The 25747-nt window shown below is 33.8% G+C and overlaps 1 protein-coding gene across 1 annotated transcript; it reads left to right on the top strand.

Moving 5' to 3' along the window:
- Window positions 1-2133: 2133 nt before the first annotated feature.
- LOC115981538 (protein LATERAL ROOT PRIMORDIUM 1) lies at window positions 2134-4656 on the top strand. Its single transcript, XM_031103749.1, has 2 exons — window positions 2134-3986; window positions 4118-4656. The coding sequence occupies exons 1-2, from the start codon at window positions 3164-3166 to the stop codon at window positions 4480-4482; spliced, it is 1188 nt and encodes a 395-aa protein (XP_030959609.1). The 5' UTR covers window positions 2134-3163; the 3' UTR covers window positions 4483-4656.
- Window positions 4657-25747: the final 21091 nt, after the last annotated feature.

Genomic DNA, 25747 nt, shown 5'->3' with positions numbered 1-25747 from the left:
TTTTTCCGCCCGCTTCTCAGCTTTTCCTCTTCTATAACACGTGTTATTTTGTGGTTTGATTTTTTTGTGGATTGTTTATTTATATGTTTTTACACACTTATATTATCATCATGCTTAGTCTAATTTGTTAATTACTTTTATTTGGACTAAATTGTTGAATTATCCTAAAATCGACCAAGCTAGAATTAATTTGGGGTCCAATCATTACCATTGTTAAATTTGGTGGTTCTCACATTTAATCAAATATGGTAACATAAACCATAACTGCTGTTTGTCTTTCTTTTCCCCAAGCCTTGCTCTTGTGCAAAACTTACTTAGACACTGTCATGACTTTGTGGTGCACATATATTAGTTCTCAAAAAGAAATCACAGGGCAACAATCAGAATCCGAGCATTGGTGCAATATTTGTTAAGACCAGGAATGTTGGAAGATGAATAACTACTGATTAGACCATGTGAAGGGGTGGATCAATTATTTATATAGTATGAATTTAAAATTGTGTAAATAATCTTCTAATATTATATCATATCCCTAATCTTCTAAATAATCCTCTAATAGTATGAATTTAAAAGTGTGTAAATTGGGGAAGAGTTTAAATTTTTAGTACATATGGCGGTAGTTTATCTCAAAAGAAACTATCCCTATCCGGACTATGAAAAGGTTACTGTACGTATACTGTCTGCTTTCACTTTGTGCATCATGTTATAAGTACATGCACATGTTCATAAAAAAAAGAGAGAGAAAATGTTGTAAGTACAAGCACATGTTCATAAAAAAAAATGTTACAAGTAGTTAAGGACATGTACCACATACCATTGCTGATAAAGACCAGTTGACTGGTTTTGCAATTTAAGTTCTTCTGTAACCTAATCTAAAATATACAAAGAAAACCCCCAAAGTTGATCTATAAACTTTGATACCACTTTCTAGGGCAACAGAAAAGAATCTATACTAAGACGAAACAATCAATACTTCACAAATTCAGGGTACCATGTCCAGGCATATGCATTGTAGTCTTCAAGTGCATTCTGTCAAAGCTGCAGCAGTCCTTTCAGTCTCAATGACCCTGGTGGTTTCATCTAAAAAGAACAAGAAAAACTACAATGGTTTCGAGAAGCAGTTTAAAGACTAAATCTTTATATTGGAAAAGAGTCGCAAAAAGTCCTATCAATCACTGCTTTTATCCAACAAATGCTTGAGAATTACAGATGTAATATCGGCAACTTGAACCACATAATGTACCATACTACCATGTATTCACCAAAAGCAGAATGGAGTATCAGCACAATTTACCAATTATATTAGAAGTATATATATAAATAATATAGAGAAAGACAAACACAAAAGCACAATTTACCAATTCACTTGAATCACTTCTGTGCCCTTTCATTTTCATGTTATATTCAGCTAAAATGGTCAAGCACTAGATGGTATTAAAATTTGATCTTTAAACTCTGCAAATAAAAACTTGACCACCCACCTGGCAGCACCTACTAACTAATGTTTTGATACACGCAAAATAGCAATTAATTTGACCTACTTCAAGATATTTTACTAGTTTTATATACTGCAACAAATAAAATGTTCGTTATATGATCTGTGTTCTTCTATTCAATGAAAGATTGTCTTCATTCAGAGGAAAAATAAACATAAAAATAAAGATTGTCTGACAAATGTTCACCCATTTCCTCACATGACAAATGCAATCTAATCGACAAAACAGATAGATATGGGGACTTATAGAAGGAGGCCTACTTGGACTCCACGTTTAATCAAGGAAAAAATAAAAATAAAAATTGTGTGATTAATGCAAGTATTGTACACGCGCCTGACTGAAGCAAATCATGGGGTGGGACCTTGAATGTGTGATTTGGGAAGACTCGGAGAGTCACAGTCACACACACAAATACACATATAACACACCCCTCCACGCGCTTTCGAAAAGGTAAGGAATAACACACACAGTAAAAAGATGGTTTTGCTTAAATGAATGAGATATGTCATGTCACATTGGAGAGGGGCCATAAATTTACAAAAACTAAAGAACAAAAGTCTTTATACACTCTCTCAACTCTACTATAGTTAGTGTGATTATTGGAGAGAGATAGAGAGAGAGAGAGAGAGAGAGAGAGAGGAACCCACCTCAAGTTTTCGCTTTCCAGGAAACCATATAGTGAGAGAGAAACACAAAGAGTGAAGAGAGAGTGTGAGAGTGAGAGGTAGAGAGGAACCCACCTCTCAGTTTTCGCTTTCTAGGGAAACCATATAGAGTTTGAGAGAGAAAAAGCTCAGAGAAGAAGGGAAGGAGAAGATGATGACGATGATGATGAGAGAGAAAGGTCGGCAACAACAATAACAGAAGCAAGCAGAGAGAAAAAAAAAAAAAAATACAAAAAACACACTCACTCACTCAACTCACTCAGAAAGGTCGTTATTGCATTTTTATTATATCTCTCTGATCTCTCTTTACTCACTCACTCATTCACTGCTCTCTTCTGCTAATCTCTGGTCCCCCACCCTCCCCACCCTTCCTCACAAAACTCACTCTTTACTCATATCTCCTTCTCAAAACCCCAACTTTTTTTTTTCCCTCACAAAAGCCAAAGTTACAGTATTTACTAGTCTCAGAGCCGTAGCCAGAAGCAGCAGAAACAGAAAAACAGCAACAGCAGAACTTAGCAGTGTTCTCTCTCTTTCTCTCTCTCTTTTAAGTCTCTTCTTTCTTCACAAATTTAACAATAGAAAGTCACTCAACAAACAAACAAGATCTAACTCCCTCACTCTCAAAAAATTTACCCTTTTTATTTAGTTTTTCTGTCCCCTCCACTCTCTTTTAAACTCTCTGAGAGAATTGCAGAGAAAGAGATAGACCCCACTTTTTTACATATATAACACCTACATAGATACACTTCTAGATTGAGCTCAAAACCACAACGCTGCTCTCTTCCTCTATATATCTAATAATAATAAGAGTTTTATAAAAACTTGGTAACAACGGCATCAACAGTTGTGGCTACTACAAGGAGGTTACCTTCAGATTCTGGAGCCTTTGCAGACTGGGTGGCTTCATCGTCATCATCACGCGCCGCCGCACCGGATGAACTCTCCCTTGGCTTCAACGCTGGTCCCACCGCACCTGGACCCTCCAGCACCACCGGACCCATGTGGTCTTCTGGCTCCAACACCACTAGGCCTCTCAACTATGGCCTTGGCACTCCAACCCAAACTGATATGCCTATGGTTGGTCTGCGTGATGTCTTTGTTGTGGCCACTCCAGCCTCTTCTTTTCACCACAATCTTAATCATCACCATCATCACCACCACCACCATGACCAAAGCAACATGCTCTCTGATCCTCACTCTCAATTCAACTCTTCAAACCCCGCTACTGCACTTGGTGTTGGTGTTGGCGTTGGCGTTATTCCTTTACTCACTGCCACTCCTTGTGCTTCTCAAAATCTAGCTCTTGATGATGATACAAGTAATATGTTTAGTAATAGGAATAGGAGTGGTGGTGGTATTGGTGGTGGTGGAATTCAGTTTTGGCAAAATCAGCAGCAGCAACAACAACAACATGCGCATTATTTTAAGAAGACAGGGATGCTTGAACATGGTGGAGGTGGGAATTTAATGCAAAGTGGTGGTGGGATTGGAGCGTCGAATACAACATCTTCTTCTACAACTACGTGTCAAGACTGTGGGAACCAGGCTAAGAAAGATTGTACTCATAGAAGGTGCAGGACTTGTTGTAAAAGTCGCGGTTTTGATTGTGCTACACACGTGAAAAGCACGTGGGTACCAGCGGCTCGGAGAAGGGAACGCCAACTCATGGCTGGGGCTACTGGTGTAGCCGCTGGCTCATCTGGGTCTACCTCTGGTGCTAAGAAACCTAGACTTATTGCCTCGCAAACCACAACAACTTCTCATACTTCAACTTCTAATACCACTCCACCACGAAGCTTTGATACCAGTTCTAGTCACCAAGGTTTGAACTTTTTACTTGTCTCTCTCTTTCGATCATAAATAAAGATACCCTCTTGATATTTTTGGTGTTTTTGATAGTTTAGGGTTGATGTGTGTGAATTTTGAGTAGGGTTTGTGTTGAATTATGCACAGATGTGAGTTTTAAGGAGGCATTGCCTGGACAAGTACGTGCACAAGCGGTATTCAAGTGTGTGCGAGTGACAGCAGTGGAAGATGGAGAGGATGAGTTTGCGTATCAAGCAACTGTGAAGATTGGTGGCCATGTTTTCAAAGGGTTTCTATATGATCAAGGGGTTGAGAATAATAGTAATAGAGAAGGGTATCCTAATATTTCTGAATTGCATTTAGGTGGTGGTGGTGGTAATAGTAATGGTGGTAATGGAGGTAGAAACGGGGCTTCCTCATCATCCCCAATGCTCGATCCCACCGATGTTTATGCAGCCTCAGGCGGAGGAGGATTGCTTGGAGGATCAAGCTATGGTAATCCAATAAATTGAAATACACTCCGGGTATATGATAGTTTATCAATATAGACTCGGAAGGAATGGCATTGTAGGCTAATTCTTCTTTTGTTTACTAATATTATTGATAGGAGTTTGTTAAATTGTTCTCTAGTCTTTGTATCTTATTAACATATGTCATGCTCTCAAACTTTCTTGGGGTTTTGATTTTGTTGTTCCTGGCCTTAGTTATTTACCTTTGTCATTATAGTGAGAGGATGATTATATGCTAATGACACTACATTTGCTAACTTTAAGAGTAATTTGTGTATTAATTTACTAAAAATGGAAAATAAAAGACTAAGTAATTTGTTTTAATGGATATTAACTAGTTCATAGTAATTTGTGATATAATATTATCTGTTTGCTTTTCTGTAGTTGCTGCCTTTTCAAATTTTCTTTTTGATCTTGGAGTTTATTTTAAGTATATTTTAAAGGTGAATTCTACAGTGTAAAGTATTACTCATTCAGAGACATAATGGTTTTTTTACCTTACCTTTATATGTTTTCCATTTTTGTCTTTGCGTGAATACCTTGCATTTCATGTGTTAGACATAAGCAAATTATCCTGGGTCTAGAATTTTTCCCATTAATTAAGTATTTCCTTCCTATTATATATTATTCCAATCATATATTTTCATGCTTGGGACTGAACAGTACACATTGCACCAGTTCTCTTTCCTGTTTGGTTTGTTTGGTTCATTATGAACTAGAAGTAAATGTGGATATCATAATGACGATGCTGCTTTAGACTTTAGCATGATAAGTAGTTGTGATGTCACCATCGTTTGTTGCCAATGAAAGAGCATTAGATGCATGTCCTTTTCAAACCACATTACTGCTTGTGGCATTTCTGCAGTGTGTGGACAAACTTGCAATTGCATGCATTCATGAACGCGCATGATGTACCTGCTTCCGCTGCTATCCTTGTATGGATATGTTTTCAGCTTTGAATTTCAATAGACCCTTATCCAACCTTGTTATCTGTTTTTATCATATTGCAACTTAGTGTCACAGGTTTTGTCTAGATTTTTTGCAGGAATAGATGCAGAATTCTTTAGTCACTGCTTAGATTCGTTGATGACTTATAATGCACTACTTTAGTGCTTGCATAATACTTTTTGTTATTAAACTAATCGGTGAAATTCATTCTGCCTTATGCTCGATTTGCTATTTGTTTATCTTTGTCTCCCTCAGTGTATGCCTTACCGTATGAACTATACATTGTATTGAGTATCTTTACAATTGTTTATTAATTCTTTTTTATCTTGATGTTTTTTTAATTTTACACCTTTTTCATATATAATTTAGCCATAATGTCATTTTGTGCTTACCAGGATGGTTGTTGTCGGATGTTTATTTGGCTTCTGATGATACTTTATTCCTTGAGATGCTATGGTGTGTTGCTTGAGATTCTATGGGTGTATGTGACTGAAACCTTTTGGCTGTGATCCAGCATACAAATGTTGACTAATCTGGATTAAACAAAGGTGTCCATATTCAATGCTTGCTTGGATTTCTTTTCACCTCACATGCTGTCTGCTTTTGATGTCTGAAAATTGAATTATAATAACAAGGATTTTGTCATGTGGATTGCATTATATCTCAGCAATGCTTATAATGTTATTCGACTAGATTTGTGGCATTCAATGCTTGCTTGGAATTTCTGTTTTAATTAAGAATAGGCCCTACCTTTCTTGCTTTATTAGACGCAGTGCACACCTATGTCCATGCATGTTTATTTTAAGATTATTGGATAGTTGCATGTAGGATAACTCCGAAAAACATATATTCTCTTCCTAATACAGAAATACACAATTTGACAAAATTTAAAGTTTTACAAGAAAGATGCATTAGCAAGCTTTATTCTTCTTAGTCTATCATTCCTACCTTGACTAGTCTGTTCAGATCCATAGCCAATCCCAAATTTTGCTACTAAGGCTTGTTGTTGTTTGTAAAATTCCATGCTGGCAGTAGGTTTGAGTAACAAAACAATCTCCAACACCCCCCCCCCCCCTCCTCTCTTGTGAATGAGGAAAATAAAGGGCATTGAGGAATTATCTAATATAGCCTGTCAATGGTTCTTAATTTTGGGTGTGTCCCTAGTTCCCCAAAGTAGTGCAGGTACGATACCCATTCATAGATCTTAACTAAAAAAAACTTTTTTTATTTCATGCATCTTCATGAACTCATTAGGTTGTTGTATAGTCAATTTTAAATCTGAACTTTGTTGAGGAGTGACTTGTTGCATTTAATCTAACTTTTATGACTGTAAGAAAGAGGGAAGTTTAAAGTGTTTTGCTGAATTTTGATCATATGATAGTTAATCCTAATAAACAGTGAGAATTTATTGTATGCTAATCAACATATAGCTAGGAGAATTTCATTCCTTCTTCCCCTCATTTTTCTGATATTTGAGTTAGCGTTTTCTGTCATGAATGATTTCTCTGCATTAAGCTTTTCTACTGGGTTCTCATGCTTATTTTGTTTCACAAATACAAGTAATCATAAACTTCCGTAAAATATGGTAGTTTTGACCATCAGTTCCATGTTGAATTGAGGACTTGTAAATGACACATGTTCCTGGTTTGGTAAATAATGCAATGATTTCATCTTTGAATTGTTTTCAAGAGCCACTACGAACAGCAAGAAAGATTGGTTTTCAAATATAAGTTTGGAGCATAAATTTGCAAGAAGATTCCAAGAATTCAAAACTTGGCAACTTTTCTAGCATTCTTTGTATTGTTCTTATATGCAAAGGTTCACAGCATTCCTTTTTCTTTGCTGGTTGTTAGGTTTCACCCAAGACAGAAGAAACTGAGTTAATGGCTGCATGCACTTAGCATTTGAGTGTGCATTTGTAATGCTTATATGTCCCGTAACTCCTGTGTGCATCTATGACATTGCGCATTAATTCTAGCACATTTGATGTTGGGAACATGTTTTTTATTTATTTATAAAATGTTAGGAACATGTTAATTGAACTAGGAATCCAATTTCAGCCATGTCTTGAAATGTCAAAGATGGATGACCTAATTGGATTGATTCATTTTCTAGTCTTCCTTGCATTCCACTAAGAGGATCTGTATTTCATCTACTAGAATCCATTAGTTTTGATGGAAGTGTTTATTAAAGTCACATCATTATCCCACTTAGATCTGGCATACACCTTAGTATACTTAATGAGACAAAATTTTAGTCTCTCCTTGGTTGGCTTATCGCGCCTTTCATTTTTTATTTATTTTTTGAACTTGAGTTTAGAAGAAAAATTGCTACAAGACAATAATTAATTTATCTATTTCTGGATTTTTCTATTTTTATGAAGTGCTCTTAGAAACTTTGGTAATACCTTTACTAATTGTTTTAAATTAGGAGTTACTTAATATTTTCATGTTATACTAGGTTTTTTTACCCTTTTAATATATACTTGTCTCCAAATTCTTGATGCATTTTCTTTTATGATACCCTGTACAGAGTTTAAAAGAGAATATACTTCATGAAATTTAAAAAAAAAAAATATGGTGAAAGATTACCTAGGGTCATTGATCAATATTGGCAATAAACTTACTTCAAATTTGCAAAGGCAATAGACTTGTTTTTTTCAGCATGCTATAAATTCAGTGCATAGACTATGCAAACTTATCATATTAGAGGTCAATGCGTTACATAATTTCCTAGTATCATGGAATTGGAAAAAAAAAAAAATGTAAAATGAATATATTCTGGGACCTAGGCTGATCAAGGAATGAAGGGGAGCTCCCTATGCTTTCTCCACTGCATCAAATTTGTTTGACTGCTATTTTGACATTCCAATGGTTCCATTAGCATAAATCTTTATATTTTGTATTTCTTAGAATATGATTCTTGTTGAATGTGACATCTTATTAAGTTTATTTCTGTTTCACTTCGTGCATTGACTTTGTTGAGGTTTATGCGTGTGTGTTGTTTCATAGCCCTTAATTTTGGTAATGCCTTCTTTTTGAATTCTTTGAAATGCTATGAGAAATGGAGGTACAAATACACCCTTTGGAAAACAAAGTTATTGGTCTCCATGGTTTTGTAGTACTCAAGAACTGAAACCTGCAATCATGGATTCTAAGTTAGTGCAGCATTTTGTTTCTTTACAGTTTATTTCCTTAGTGGCAGTTGGACGGTTTTCGTTCAGCCCTAAAGAAATAAGAGGCTAACAACAGTGAAGAAAGAATGATGCTGTTAAGTTGTAATGAGCAATAATAGTATTGAAAATGATACGATCATTTTTATTTTTCCTTCTTGGAAAACTTTAATTCTTTAGGCTGCATACCGGGCATAGCTAGCTAATAAGTAATAGCAATAATACTGTGGGGTTTAATCTTGGTTAAAATCCTTTGACGGATAGATAACAAAAGGAGAAAATTTAGCCGCTATCTTCCTTCAAACCATTGTATGACAAACTGACAATTGTAGAGACCACTTGTATAGTTTTAGTCGACTTTTTAAACAAGTCATGTAACTTGTTAAAAAAATATACATGGATAGTCTTAGAGAGAAGATGTTGGAGCTAATTTTCGTCCTTAAATAAAATATGTTATGGGAAAAGTACACAATTATGCCGATATGGATTCTTTGTAAACCATGAACCTTTAAAATTTGATATTAAAACTTATCCCTTTTGATATTGATTTTTCTTTAATAATCTATTAAGCATCAATAAAAATAATTGGTGAGTTATTCTTGTGATGACGAGTTTATAAATATAGTTGCCATTCATACAAAATAATATTATACTAGGGTTTTGTGTTATATATTACTTCTGTGGTTAAATGTTATACAATTAACTGTTTATACAAAAAATAATATCATCTTGGTTAGGTCATTTAAAATCTCAGGGGAGTTCTATGTGTTCTTCCCATATATATAATTTATATATGTCGGTAGTTTTATTTAAACTCCATTAGCAAATGAGACATGAAAAATAATAATGGTCATCATTTGTAATATCATTTCTTTTTAGTGCGTTTGGTTGAGCTTTTTCTCCCTAATTTATCGGTTCATTTGATCATATGTAATCCTTTAAAGGGTCTTGTTAACAGGTGAGCAATTGCTAATAAATTATTTTAGAACCATTAATAGCTGCCTTTAGGATTAATAAATCATTTTATGAAATTTATGAAACTATTTTCATGGGAAACATTTATAAAATACATATATATATATATTTGGTATAATTGTACTTTCTAATTTAAATAAAATAAATAAACTTTTTTTAGCAAAAAGCCAATTCATGTCTTCTTCAGTCTGAGCCGAGCTTAAATCTGCCACCTTTGTACTGGCAGTGCCACCCCACATGAGCACATAGGCGATGCTTGTGTCTTTGATTGGATTTCTATTCAGCCTTTCAGGCATTGGAGCTAGTGACAGTACTGTGGTTTCAGTCATGTTGATGAATGATGATTAACGATTCTCTCACATTTCCAAAGTAGACAGTTTCTATAAATGGTTTGAAATATATTTTTTCGACACTTACAATTAAACTCTCTAGCTACATGGGTTTCAGACCACTGTACATCAAGAAGAAATCTCACATTTCCAATGTGAAAATTTCTATATGTGGTTAAAAATCAGCTTTTGGTACTGCTATATATGGGAGTCAGAAAACTTTCTGGAACTGTGATCTCTCTCTCTCTCTCCCTTTACCTCCAAAAACCTATCTATTTGGACAATCTTAATCAACTCAATTTTTTTTTGGGTTAAAATTTGACACAATTTAGATTTATCTTTATTAATCAAAGTAAATACAATATCAAATTCCAACTATTTTTTTTATAGCATTCATTACATACAAAAGTTTTATCTCATTCATTTTACATAAATATTCTATAAAAAAAATTACATATATAAACAACCATTACATTACAAATTTACTATGTATTGAAACAAATCTATGAATATATATATATATATATATATATATATATCCTAATATAACAAAAAATTATGGGCTCGTTTCGTACGCGAGTTCAAACACATGTTTTCAGTTTTTAAACAACATTACACCTATTTTTATATACTTTTTTACCCACACGTATTTTCAAAAAAACTGAAAACTATTGTTTAAAGAATAATGCTACGGATACAAATTATTTTACAATATTTTTACAAACTGCTTATGTGGCTTTAGCAATTTTTAAATAATTATTATTAAACATAAATGTGATGTTAGTAGTGGAGCTATATTAGAACTAATAAGAATTTGCCAAATCAATAGTTTGTAAAAATGTTGTAAAATAGTTTGTAACTGTAGCATTACTTTAGTTTAAACATACGTATCAAACGGGCCCTAGTCTTTGAATAAAAAATATTTTCCTGAAATTGAATTTCAAACTATAACTTTACAATTATAAATATTTTCCATTTTTGAGTCAAAAGAATCAGACATGAAGTCAAATTAGAAAACATTGGATCGAATCCTACTTTTTTACCTGGCATTTTAGAGGGTTAGGGTTGAGAAAGGACTAGAAGGAAAACTAAATTGAAAAAATTCCTTATGCCTAACCATCGTCCCATTACTTGGATGAGAAACATCCACGTAAGTGTACTAAATATGCCTTTTGAACTCTTCAAAGTTCACTTCAAACCAAAACCAAACCCCCCAACCAGCTATTCCAGCCAAATAAAATAAAATAAAACTCTTTCTACATCCCTCAATTATTATAACTTTGGCATTTCAACTTTTTCCACTACCTCTCAAGTGGTAATTTATGAGTGCTGATCTGATATACTTTCACACGAACTTGTCATTGCATTTTTGTTTTTCATCGCTCATAATATGTTATTTCAACGAGTTATGAAAAAAGTTATTCCTACTCTCATTTATTATAGTAACTAGGTTGTGGTTTGGTAAATTAGCATGCAATGTGTGAGGATGCTATAACAATAATTTAAAAATATTTACATGAAGTTTGCCATGGTTCATTTCGCCTTTGTGACTCTATCAATAGTGTGACACATCATTAAGATAATGATTGTTTGGAATTAGATGGGAAAATTCTATGGTATTGTGATTTGAATCGAGTCTGTAATGTGTGTCAAAAAGTTCAAGAGTAAAATTCTATGAAGAAGCTCAAAGAATACATTTTTTCAAGAATTCCTTAATAGATGTTAGGTCACTGGAGATTGTATTTCGATAGCATTTTAATTGTGGCTCGATTGATCAAAAGATGATTTTTAACATATGTTTGATAGCGACTCTAGCGATCAGAAATCGTGAAACCATAATTTGATGTGTTTTGATTAAGTTGACTACCACCTTATTTTTTGTACCACAATAAGAGTTTTAAAGACTATTGTCGTGCATCAAATGGAAAGAAAACCTAAATCTCAATTTGATCAACTTGTGAGTTCAAAAGTCCATATACACATCAAAGTTGGTGTTTTAGTGATCAAGAGTTGAAGCCACAAAGTCTATAATCCAAGTATTGCCACTGCATAAATCAAAGCTTCAAGGCGGCCTTTGGAATTGGTCAAAGGGTCTGATTGTGATCATAAATGAGGTTTGTGAGAGAATATAAGAGGTCAAAAGCATGGTTTTAAAAACCGAACTAAGAGCAGAACTGTTTTTTTCAAAATTCTCGGTTTAACCAAGTTTTTTATTGTTTTTTTTTTTTTTCCAATTTTTGACCGGTTTTAGGGGTTTTTATTGGATCGGACTGGCTCTCGGTTTTTGGTTGAACCGGTCAAACTGGCCAGTCCAGTCCGGTTTTTAAAACAATGGTCAAAAGGTTTGAAGTTGGTGTGGGATACTGAGTAAAGTCTAAGGTCATGGGTATAAGCAAGATAGTAGAACTTCTCTTTTTATAGTAGATTTATTTATTGGGATTGGGGTATGCTCATAGAGGTTTTCCTTTGGAGTGTTATCTTCATTGCCAAATATGGTGTTTTTGTGATGATAATTTTCTTTTTAGATTTGGTTTATGTTTTGGTTCTAATTAATTGATTGAAATTGTAATCACCAAAATGATTTAATCAAGTAATTATTGATTATTTTTCATAATTAACAAAATTAAAAATTTTATGGCCACAAATTAAAGAAGATGTAGTCCAATAAGAAGTGGTATTTGTACAATTGAAAAAAGAAAAACGAAAAAACCAAATCCAATGTTTTGGATTATAAATATGAAGAGAGAGAGAGAGAGAGAGAGAGAGAGAGAGAGAGAGAGAGAGAGAGAGAGATGAGTTGACGTGGTGGAAAATTGAGGATGTTAGAAAAGGTCGAGATTTAACTCTAATATCATTTTAGAAAAAGGAAAGACAACTCTGATACCATATTAAAAAAGAAATGTTAAAGACGAGAATAAAATGAGAAAGAAAATAAAGAATTAATGTGGTTCGATCATATAGGCCTACTTTCATGGTGGAAGACCTTATATAATTACATCTTTACAATATGTTACAATGATGATAGAAAGAACCTCAATGTTATCCACTTAATCGAAAAAATCATGACTATCCATATAAAGTGGCTGGTATTGGTTAGCAGCAATGGTAAGAGAGGGAACTAGATTCTGATATCATGTTAGAAAAAGTGATACATGGTTATGATACCATGTTAGAAAAGCCTAAACATAAATCTAATATAAGAAAATATTAGGAAAAAGTAAAGATAAGAGAGAGAAAGAATGCAAGGTATAACATGCATGGTTAAGGTTCATAGGCCTTAATCCAAGTGAAAAGCCCCAAACAATTTCATCTTTCTTATTTAGCTCTATAAGTTGCAACTTATTTACAATAAACTCATTAAAAGATATATATATATATATATATATATATAAATATATATATCATAGACCCTAGGCAAACCCTAACCTAATCCTAATGCTACAATGAACTCATTAAAAGATATGATATCATAGACCCTAGGCAAACCCTAAACAAATCCTAGTGCTACAGTAGTATAGGTAGGTAGGTAGGTATACGTGTACAAATAGGACTAGGATTCCAAGCACAATGAACTTATACTAACTATGATAATACAATAAACCTTAAGTAGAATAATTTAATAGGCTTGGACATGAATATCTCTAACAGAGGAGCTTAAGAGATTGCCAAGTGAAAAGCCCCAAACAATTTCATCTTTCTTATTTAGCTCTATAAGTTGCAACTTATTTACAATAAACTCATTAAAAGATATATATATATATATATATATATATCATAGACCCTAGGCAAACCCTAACCTAATCCTAATGCTACAATGAACTCATTAAAAGATATGATATCATAGACCCTAGGCAAACCCTAAACAAATCCTAGTGCTACAGTAGTATAGGTAGGTAGGTAGGTATACGTGTACAAATAGGACTAGGATTCCAAGCATAATGAACTTATACTAACTATGATAATACAATAAACCTTAAGTAGAATAATTTAATAGGCTTGGACATGAATATCTCTAACAGAGGAGCTTAAGAGATTGAGGGCTCGTTTGGTAGAGGAGTTTGAGTAATGTTATTTGTATTTTTTTGAAATACATGTGAGTGTAAAAGTGTGTGAAAATGCATATAATGTTGTTTAAAAACTGAAAACATGTTGCTAAAATGCTCTACCAAATAGTCCCTGAGAATCGAATTAGGACACCATCTAAATAATCCAAGTGACGTTATTTCTATGGTTTTAGTATACTAAAGTTTGATTCAGGGAAAAAAAAAAAAAAAAGGGTAAAGCAAAGTGGTCTTTGCTCATATTAAATGTAAATAAAATTACTTATAAATGGGGCCAAGGAAAACCACAAATTTCTTATACTATTCATTACGCAATTCCATCGTTGGTAAATACATGGATTGTTCAACCTGAAAAGCAGTAAAGCAAAGGTTACTGATTCCAGTCTTCTCTTCCCTCTTTTAAATTTGGATGTCCTTGTTATCAGTGAAAATGACTAAAATTTGAGAGAGGTGGGTAGGTTCATTTTGTTGGTTGGGTCATCCAATGGAAGATTCCAAGTATTTGTCAACGCTTTGGTGTGATACAATAAAGAGGTTTGTGTATGTAACTGTAAGACCATGAGTCCAAGGAATTATACTTCCCAATAAAAGAAGAGCAGTAAATTTCTGAAGAAATAAACTAAGAAAAATACATATTCTTATCTTAGGATTAAAAAAAGAAGATTCGCAAATATATTTTAAGTTGTCCTTGGGTAAGTCTACCTATAAAAGCAACTTAAAATACTTATTCCTTGTACCCCCCAAAAAAAAAAAGAGAGGAAAAAGGGTACTAACTCATTGATGCCATTTCACTTATATTATATTTATTTAAAAGGAATTGTAGGAGAATGTGACAAGAAGTAGGGGAGGAAAGAATAAATAGAAATTAGGTTTTTTTCTCATAAAATAAAAATAAAAATATGTTTAATATTAAGTCTGTGTGGATTCTACATTTCTTCTTATCATAACACTAGAGTTTGTAGTCCTTTTAATCCCTGTTTTAAAATTCACATGCAAAAGTTGTGAGTAATTAACTTCATCATAGCATGCTATTCCGAAACTGTGAAATCCCACATTAAGTTATTAATTTCTAATTGTGGACCATCATTCTTTGATTTCTTTCTCCTAAAGAAATGCATCAAAAAGCTTAAGTTCCTTGAATCATAATTTCTCCAAGTTGAAAAATGAGTCACTAACTTTCTGTCTTATTATTGTACCTTATAAGATGGATGTAACTTGTAAGCTAGGGCTTATGCCTTGCTTAATTAAGTTAATTATGAGGTTATATTTTGGACAACTAGGCATTTTCATAAGTTCCCAAAAGACTTATAAGTTATCACATGCTTATGAGTGCCCGCAATGGATAACTTGTATGGTACATATATATGCATAGTGCATGAGTTGCAATTTTTGTAAGAAACATTTAGGAGTTTTTATATGATAGTCACAAGTGGAACATTGTACTATTTTTTAAAATATATATATCCCACATTGTACTATATATAATATATGTATATATTATATGCCTTATTCTGGAGAAGAAAAGAAGTGCTCGACAAACCATGAAAGATGTCAACTTAATGATTGCATGCATAGCACTCAGATTTAAAAACGAAATATTAGCCTCACAACCTTTAATAATTATAAACGAGTAATACAATGTTCTTCGATAGCTTTAGGAAGAAGTCATAGAGGAAAGGTGTCATGATATGGGCACAAAACAAATAGCTAAATATATTAATGTTTTCCATTGAATAAATTAAAATGTAGGCTACTATTTATAAGTAAAAAATTGGAGGCTAATTAATAGCACTCACGTTAGGCAACATAAGTAAAATTTTAGCTATATGATTTATATGATAAAAGTTGAGTTTTTTAAAAGATGTGGTCATATCAAATCAAGTGATCTAATAACTATGTTCAACTAAAATTCTATTATCAAATAATTTGAAATTAAATTAAATATATATTTTATTATTTAATTATATATCATAATTTGATGTTTTAATATATAAAAATGTACACACTACACATTATGCTTGCATTAAATTGCTCAATATGTGTATGTACACATTACACGTTATAAAATCAATGTGTTTTTGTCATATCCCTCATTCATTATTACAATAACTAATTTACTTTAGATAAAATTCTATTGAAATTTCAAAGGTCTCAATAATTATTAAAAGAATTTTGATTTATTTACATCCTTGGTGTGATAGTCATTACAAATATAAGTGTTTGTGAGGTGTGGGGGGGCAAAAGTTAGGATTCAAGTCTCTAGGAGGGAACTTTACACACATATATACTTAGATTAGATTAGAGTGAAATTTCTATCTTGTATAAAAAAGAAAAAAAAAAATTCAATTAAACCGTTCATATATAGTCTAAATTAAAAGTCCACTTCTTCTATTTTAGCTAATCTACTTTTTACATACACATGCACCAAAAATCTCTATTTCTTTCTTTATCTTTTATATATACTAGGATGTAACCCCGTACATATGTACATGTACATTTAAAAACAAGAGTAATGTTAGAGATACAAATTTTTTTACAAACTACTAATGTGGTAAGTGGTTATTGGTAAATAAAAAAGTGATGTTAATGGTGGGCCTAGATGAAAACTAATGAGAAGTTGCTCACATCAGCAGTTTGTAAAAATATTATAAAATAGTTTGTGGCTATAGCTTACTCTTAAAAGCAATCACAATTATATATATATATATATATATATATAAAAGTTCAAGTATATATAAGTTCAAGTTAAACTTGATTTTAGAATTTAATTGAATCTAGACCATTCGGTTTTTGTACCTAATAATTTACTTGTTACAAAATTAAAAAATTAGATGGGATACATGGTGCATAATTGAACTCCGATTAAAATTCAATTTAGAATCTAATTGAATTTAGACTTTGATTTTTGGGCCTAATAATTCACTTGACACACAATTTTAAAAATTAGATGAGACACGTAGTGCAAAATTAGACCCCAATTTAGAATTTAATTGAATTTTCTCTTAACTTTGGCTATTTATATATATATATATATATATATATATATATATATATTACATTCTCCCATTGTAACTTCAAGGTCTCATTGGTTTGAGATCCTTCTCACCCTCCAAGATCACTTTTAGGTCTAGCCTCGCCACCATCTTCACATCCAAGATCACTTTCGGTCTAGCCTTGCCACCATATTCATGTCCAAGATCTCACCATCCTCAATTTTGGATCTCGAATCATGGCCATCTGACATGCTCCAATCTCATATATTTATGGGAGTAAATGGGTTTTGAGAATGAAATTTTGGCTAACATCATGAAATTACTTTCTTAAAAGTAAAATTATTAAGAAATGAATGAGAAATAAACTTCAAAAGTGGCTACTAGAACATGAGTTTAAGGTAGTGAGACATATGACCTCACATTGGAAAAGTTTATAAGGATTGAGTGGGTATGTATACCATATCTCCTTGTATTTGTAGTTAAACCCTAAGGACACCACATTTTTGTGGATAGGGAAGTACACCCAATTTGGCCTCTCACACACATATGTGTGCCATTCCAAGCCAAATCGATTCGAGGCGGGTTAGTTAGGTGCAGGCAAGCCATGGGCTAGGTTTGGTAATAATTTATTTTTTTTCTTTTTTTGGAATAATGTGTTTGTTCACTACCAGTGTTTATTATTTGAACTAATGTATAATTTGTACATATGTACGGTACAATTAAAAAAATTACAATTACACATGTATATGGATTCAAATTATACTTTCTCTCTCTCTCTCTCTCTCTTATTTTTTATTTTAATTTCTTTTGGATATACGCATGAGTTTCCTTTTTTTTTTTTTTTTGGGTTTTTGATGATTTATTTATATTAGACTCTTTGTTTTTTGCACCTCATTAACTCACCTAGAACAAAATAGGACACGTGGCGTAAAATTAGACAACAATTGGAATCCAATTTAGAACCCAATTGGATTTTCTCTCAACTTTGCCTATATATATATATATATATATATATATATTTTTCTTTTTTTCTTTTTGTCACATGCATTCAATCAATTTTATTCAATAGAAAGTAAATGAAGAGAGTTTACCTTGCATGTGGCTAAGTGTACAAGTTCTTAAAAAAATTCTTTTTAGAGTTATCCCATATTTCTACATTATATATATATATATATATATATATATATATGATAGAAGTTATCCCTCAAAAAAAAAAAAGTTATCTCTCAATTTGGTTTTTCATTTGTCTTACCATCTTTTTCATTGCCCCTGTTGCCATAATGCATGGATATAATTTGCTCTCATCTGATTTATTACAATGATTCATAAACAAGCTCTCCAATAATACACCTAAAATAATGATAAAGTTTTTAAACTAAATCAATTATATGGTTTGCAAAATAATTATCCATGTGTACTCATACTTAATTATATGATCTATTGTTTCTCAAAAAAAAAAAAATATATATATATATATATATATATATGATCTATTAAATACACTGTATGGTCACATTATTGAAAACACAAGAGTACAAGATAGTTAGCAGGTTCACTTTAGTGCTATTGTTTTAAGCATGTTAGGAGGGACTGAGGGAGGGTAATAATATTGCACATTCCCTTGCTAGAAGAGCCGCTCTAGTTGGAAACTTTGATGTGTGGATAAAAGAACTTCCACCTGATTACTTTATAGATTGTATTCCAAAAAGATTTTGGTCTTCAATATAATACAACACTTACCTAATTTCTCTCTAAAAAAAAGTTATGTAACTATTAAATCTCTCATTTAAAAGAAAAACATATGTGAATGGTGATTGATCACGTGAATACACACATAATAGGTTGCAGGACATCACAAACGAGGAATGTACATATAATTCAAAAGTCATTCGAACTAAGTCAAGATCCACCAAATTGTTTAGGTGAACAATATTCAAAAGACTAAGACTCCAACTTTGATGGGTCCATGCACTTTCATTCAATTAAGATTTTTTTATAGAGAAAATCCTTTTAGTGTGATAACTTTTCACATTTTTTCCAGTTTTTAATCAGGCACGTTTATTAATTTCAATATAATATGAACACCAATGAGAGGAAATCTCAATCATATTATTTTCATATTGACAATATATTATTAGGATTGGAAAAGGAATGCAATACAAGCCGTAAAAGATGGTGGCATGATTAACTGTACTTTTAGTTCTCATAATTCATATGCACCGATCTTTGGAAGTGCTCAAAACATTAAGATTAATTAAACAATTTGGCCAAAAGTAACTGTAAAAGTTCCCTTTTGTAATGGTTTTGCAGAATATATAAAGCATTTTTAATGGTAGTTTATTTTATAACTTTGAATGCTCTTTCAGGCACTACATATATAAAATAATGTTTTACTTGAGTGCAGAATAGCATCCTATATGTTTCCATGTCCTATAATGGGCCAAAATCGTAAAGACCTAGCAATGGAAGTCAAATATTTCTTGGAGGAATTAAAGAACAGTGATAACTGATAGTCAAGAATCAAGATGCATATGCTGAAATTTCGATCTTTTCGTAGTAATCTGAGTTTTGAAGCATGGATTGCTATCATATCAATTACTTAGCATGCTCTAGCTAGTTTATAACCAAAGCTCTTGTACGTAGTGGTACTACCATGCATGTTCTGGGTGAGAATTGATGAAAAACTCTAAGAAAGTTAATTTATTTATCCAAATGATCTACAATCAGGTTTAAATCAATTATATTGGTCAGTAAACTCAGTACCCAGATGCAAGGGCTGAGGAAGGAGGGGTCTATGGATTAAAGACACCCCTCTTACACCACTTGACCATTTAAAGATATTTCCCCCCTAAAAAAAAAATTGTCTCCCTTCATCTTTTGCAAAAGTTACGTATTTCAGTAGCATTACTTTAATATTACAAATAAGTTGATATATATTACAGTAGTGTTTCTTTTGAGAAAAAAGAAAAGAAAAGAAATCTATACATTGTAATACTATAGTCTTATCAATCTTTTGGTGTTTTGTTATTTTTTATTTATGATTGTAATGGTGATTAATTTCTCCAGGCAACTAAACATTCTTGAATATATGCAACGATTTATTATTTTCAATCATTTTATTTTATTGAATGATTTGTAAGTTTCTGAATTCTATAACTTAGTATCTTTTTATATTATAATTTGTTGCAAAATATATATTATGACCATGGGCTAGGGAATTTTTTTTTAATCCTTTATGTTCCATTTGTTTTCGAGAAAAATAATTTTGGCATTTTCTAGTATTTGATTGACAAACAATACAACGTTTGGCACCTCTATCATCGCCACACTTTTATGAAATAATACCAATGTTTTTTAAGGCGAGACAAATGACAAAAAAACGTTTTCAAAATTACTTTCAAAATTTCTAAACAAACATGGAAAAACAAGTCATTTCCTAATTAAAACGTTTTTCACTAAAAAAATATATTGAAGCGTTACTCTTTCTTTTGGTGGGGAATCAATTGGTAAAAATGAAACCAAAGTTTCTTAGTGACCCTTCTCAAGTCAAGACATGTACTGGTTGTCTTGTATATTAATTTTTAGAAAATTAATTAATTCAACCAGATACATCTTTATTGGTAGAATTCTATGTTGAGGTAGGTTGGGTTGGGGATAATGCTTAGTGAATTTCATCCATTCTTCTTCTTCATAAAAATAACTAAATAAAAATCTTCGTAGGTTGGTAAAGAAAAGATTTTTGCACTGACAGTCAGAACTTAACTTATCTTCATTTCCAAACAATTTATTCATCCAAACCAAGGTTGGAGAGAGTAATACATTCAACAACTTTGGGTGACCTGTTACAACAAAATTTTAGATGGGCTTAACTTTCAGTTCAACAGTCATGAGCTGAAGCCCAAGCAACTAAATAGACAACAGAGATAGCAGTTCAAGAAGGCTGGCCCAAAATCATGGTGGAAGGATATTATACCGTAGTGGCGGACGCTTTCATGTATAGGGTGAGTTTAGTTCAACTTTTTGAAAAAATAGTTTGTTGTTATTGCTATCCACTGGGTTGCAACCAAAAAAAAAAAAAAAAAAAATCACATTGTTGGACCCAAAAAGCATGATTTGTAACTTTTTCCAGACGCATTAAATTACGTTTTGAAACCGCAAACGTGATTTTTTTGACTAAAACATGTTAACCAAACAGGCACTAAGAACACCTCAAAACAGAACATAAACGGCAATAGTTGAAGATATGAGAAAACTTGTCAAGGACGTTCTCAAAGGCAATACATAAAACACGTTACTCCTAATTATGATGGAATTGAAGTATTGAACAATCTTCTATAGATAATAGATTGTTATAGAAGATAATGTTGCCCATTTCACACTACTTTATGCACCAATGTTCATTTGTTCTCCATATAATACCACTTTACACTCCCTCCTTTTCCACTATTAAATCCCTAAATTTGTAGGTTTCAGTTAGCTTAGCTCAACTAGTAAAATATTATCGTTGAATAAAAAATTTGGATTCAAACTCCCTAAAAAAAAAAAAAAATAAAAAATTGATGTCTTAGCCTAATAATAAAGAGTAAGTTTTTACACAGTAGATCAATAAGCAAGATGCTTTACAATGACATTATTTTTTCAAATATTTTAATCATTTTCCCATCACTCTCTCTTTCTAAGTACAAAAACAATGTTGAACCATTGTTTAGTATTAAAGATTAAATGTAGAAGCAAACAACAGGAAACAATTGCAGTCTGCAGGGCGAAAAAAAAAAAAAAAAAACCTGTTCTGTTTGTGGTAAAAATAAACAAGAATATCAAACTAAAAAAAGGGAATATTTTCAAATACAAGACAATGAGGAATATACTCTTAGACATGGAAATATTAGCAGGGCCGGCCCTTGACATTTTGGGGCCTTAGGCGAGAACTAAAAATGGAATCTTTTTTATACTTATTGTGGGGGCCAATTATCTAGAAGGTACTATTAAAACTGTATGAATTGGGTCTATGGTCCAATCCGAGGATATTAACCAATCTGAGGATGATCAAATAAAGTTATAATGGGAATGGTATAAGAAGAAGGAATAAAGATTGTATATGATAGTCCAAAATACGTCCAAGGAGAAAAGTCATCTCGAAAACGGAGATCCGAGATCAGTAAGAATGTCTTATCATCCTGGACCCTCTTCAAAGTTGCATTCCAACTAAGAGTCGGACATGGGATAAGAGATAAGCAAAGGGGAGGTAACAAATATCTTCAAGAGCTGCTACTTCCACATTAAATGTCTCTCAACTAACTCTCTGGCCGCATTAATGTGGAGGTGATACCTGAACAATGGTCAAGCAGCCTTACAACTATTAGTTGATGGTTCTGGGAGGTGCTGGATGGGACAAGAAGGAGTTCCTAAAATCTAACCTACACGTGTATGGTAGGAATGATATCAAGATTGTAGTATATAGCATGGGAAGGTGGCCTAGAGGAGCAGGAGGAAGAAAAATCAAGAAATCTTTGTAATAATACTGTGAACTTTTGTAACTTTGTTCATCAACAAGACATTATAACATAAGCTCTTCAGGCCGCGCCGAGGACATATTTTCTTATTTTACTTGTGTTTAATGATCTTAATTCAGCAACTTTTATTGTCTTTCTTTTGGAGTAGGATTAGTTCTTTCACCCACGCTCTACAAATTCATTGTTCGGGCTTGTTGGGCTAAAACCCAATCCTATACTAGGTCCAATCCAAATTCAATCCCTACAATTGGCGCTGTTTGTAAGAAGGACTTGATCTATTATGCAAGAGATTCGGGTACAACATTTAAAATGAAAGAAACAGGTCCACACCAGGCAGTGACAGGACCACACCAGGTGGATGCTAATCTATACCAAGCAAAATCAAGGGGTTCTCAACATAGCAATCCACGTAAAAGCCTCAAACAGAGAGGAGATCGTGAGGGAAGTGTGCACACAGCTCATACTAGTAAAAGCCAGTCTCGAGGGAAGAGCCATGTTTCCCATGCAAAGAATGATAGGGACATGCAACGTGAAATCGAGGAATTGAAGAGGGAATTGTGCCATTCATGGCGAAGACATTCATCGCCCAATTCCGAGCTGTCCTCTAAGGAGACAGATGGTGCTAGTTATAGACGGAGATCCAAAACACCGCCCAGCGAGACTTTCTCCTACGACGAGGAGTATCACCATAGATGTAGATATAAGAGCCCGCCTCGCAGAGGCCTAGGGAACGATGCCATGAACAAGGCGTTAAGTCAGGTTTCCAAGTCACCCTTCACACTAAATATAGAAGGTGTGAGTCTTCCTCAGCGATTCCATCAACCTACGTTCACCATTTATAATGGTTGAACAGATCCAGTGGAACATGTCAGTCATTTCAATCAAAGGATGGCTGTTTATTCTAAAGATGAGGCCTTGATGTGCAAGGTCTTTCCATCTAGCTTGGGCCCAGTGGCGATGAGGTGGTTCAACGGTTTAAGGGCGAATTCTATTGACTCTTTTAAGAAACTCAGTCGGGCCTTTGGTGCTCACTTTATTACTTGTAGCAGGGTTCCTCGACCCTTGGGATCCTTATTATCTATATCCATGCAAGAGGGGGAAACTCTAAAGGCCTACTTAGATAGATACTGGGAGATGTTTAACGAAATAGACAGTGACTATGACGATGTGGCCATTAGTACCTTCAAGGCTAGCCTTGCAGCCAAGCATGACTTGAGAATATCTCTGACTGGTAAGCCTGTTACTAGTGTGCACCAACTTATGGATCGGATTGACAAGTACAGAGCGTAGAGGAAGACTAAATACAGGGGAAAGGAAAGGCTAAGGTGATCCCTAAGGAGATGAAGGATTTCAGATCGGATCGGTACAATAATAACTGACCTCGGAAAGATTTTGTTGGGCAGTCAGGATCTACCAACACCCAGGTGGTTAATGTCATATTCTAAGAACCAATACAACAGGTTTTGAAGAAGATTAAAAACGAGTCATTCTTTAAGTGGCAAAACAAGATGGCAGGAGATCTTATGAGGCGTAATCAAAACCTTTATTGCCAATATCATCAAGATCATGGACACACTATTGAGGATTGCAGAAACTTATGGGACCATCTAGACCAACTAGTCCGAGAAGGGAAGTTGAAATAACTCTTGCATCATTCCAGTGGTCGGGGAAGCCAAACGGGTTCGGAGCTTCTAAGAGATGCTTCTTCGAGGCTCCCTTTTGGCATAATAAATGTCATTTTTGCTGCCTCAGGAAGGACTGGATCTTGTCCTTCCAGGATAATGTTAGTATCTCGTTACCCAATTGAGGAATCCAGCTCAATGCCTAAGAGAGTCAAGATGGGAATCCTACTGGTGTTAGGTTTTTCAGATGAGGACAAACTTGGAACCATACAGCCCCATGATAATGCTTTAGTAGTTACATTTAGAATTGGTGGGTACGATGTGAAAAGGGTGATGATTAACCAAGGCAGCGGAGTTGAGATAATGTACCTTGACTTATATAAGGGGCTAAATTTGAAACCTGAAAACTTAACAGCCTACAGTTCTCCTCTGGTGAGTTTTGAAGGTAAAATGGTCGTTCCGAAAGGTCAAATCAGATTACCTATGCAAACCAGCCTGGATGTGGTAAGGTGGACTTCATTGTTGTAGATACTCTCTCTCCATACACGGCCATTATGGGCAGACCTTAACTTCATACCCTAGGGGCCGTCTCCTCTACACTTCACCAGAAGATGAAGTACCCATCCGAAGGCCAAGTTTTAGAGATATTAGGAAATCAATCTACAGTCAGACAATGCTTGGTCGCGGCCATCCAACATTGGCCTGAGACTGAAATCTCGGCCACCGCTGATAATGGCTTATAGCAATTAGAAACTCCAGCGTTGCCTTTCAATAGACCAGCCGACGAGGCGAAATGTGAAGATCTAGAAAGGGTAATTGTTGGCGATAATCCGGAGAAGTTCTTTTAGGTTGGAGCTCAATTGCCTCTGTAAGAGAGGGAACAATTGGTTGAATTCTTTAGAAAAAATGTTGATGTGTTCGCATAGAGGGCGTATGAAGCCCGGGGTGTAGATCCAAGTTTCATTTGTCATCATTTGAATGTTAACCCTTCCATCACTCTGAAGAGACAACCACCTCGGCGTCTGTCAAAAGAGCACGTCGAGGCTGTCAGAAATGAAGTAACCAAGCTCAAATAGACAGGAGCTATCAAGGAAGTTTTCTATCCTCAGTGGTTAGCTAACACGGTGGTGGTGAAAAAGAAAACTGGGAAATGGCGTGTGTGTATGTGTGGACTTCAAGGACCTTAATAAGGCTTATCCCAAAGGTCCTTTCCCTATGCTTTGGATAGATCAGTTGGTGGATGTGACGGTAGGTCATCCTTGGATGAGTTTTTTGGATACCTTTCAAGAATATCACCAAATACCACTAGCACTGGACGATCAAGAAAAGACAGTCTTTGTCACTCCCACTGGAAACTATCACTACAAAGTGATGCTCTTTGGTTTGAAAAATGCAGGGTCTACTTATCAATGGATGATGACAAAAATGTTTGAACCCCAGTTGGGCAGGAGCATTGAAGTCTATATTGATGATATGGTCATAAAGAGTAATGTGGTGTTTGAGCATATGGGAGATCTTGCGGACATTTTTGGAACTCTGAGAAAGCACAAGTTACGCCTGAATGCTTCTAAGTGTTTGTTTGGTGTAGGCTCAGGAAAATTCTTGGGCTACATGGTGACTCACAGAGGAATTGAGGTGAACCCTGATCAGATCAA

Source organism: Quercus lobata, chromosome 1 (genome assembly GCF_001633185.2).
Source record: "Quercus lobata isolate SW786 chromosome 1, ValleyOak3.0 Primary Assembly, whole genome shotgun sequence".
Taxonomy (NCBI): domain Eukaryota; kingdom Viridiplantae; phylum Streptophyta; class Magnoliopsida; order Fagales; family Fagaceae; genus Quercus; species Quercus lobata.
This window is presented reverse-complemented; position numbering and strand designations above follow the sequence as displayed.

Excerpts from the sequence above, each read along its gene's own strand:
- LOC115981538 (XM_031103749.1), top strand. The coding sequence starts at position 3,164 with ATGTGGTCTTCTGGCTCCAACACCACTAGGCCTCTCAACTATGGCCTT. Across the intron at positions 3,987-4,117 it reads TACCAGTTCTAGTCACCAAG|ATGTGAGTTTTAAGGAGGCA; the intron begins GTTTGAACTTTT and ends AATTATGCACAG.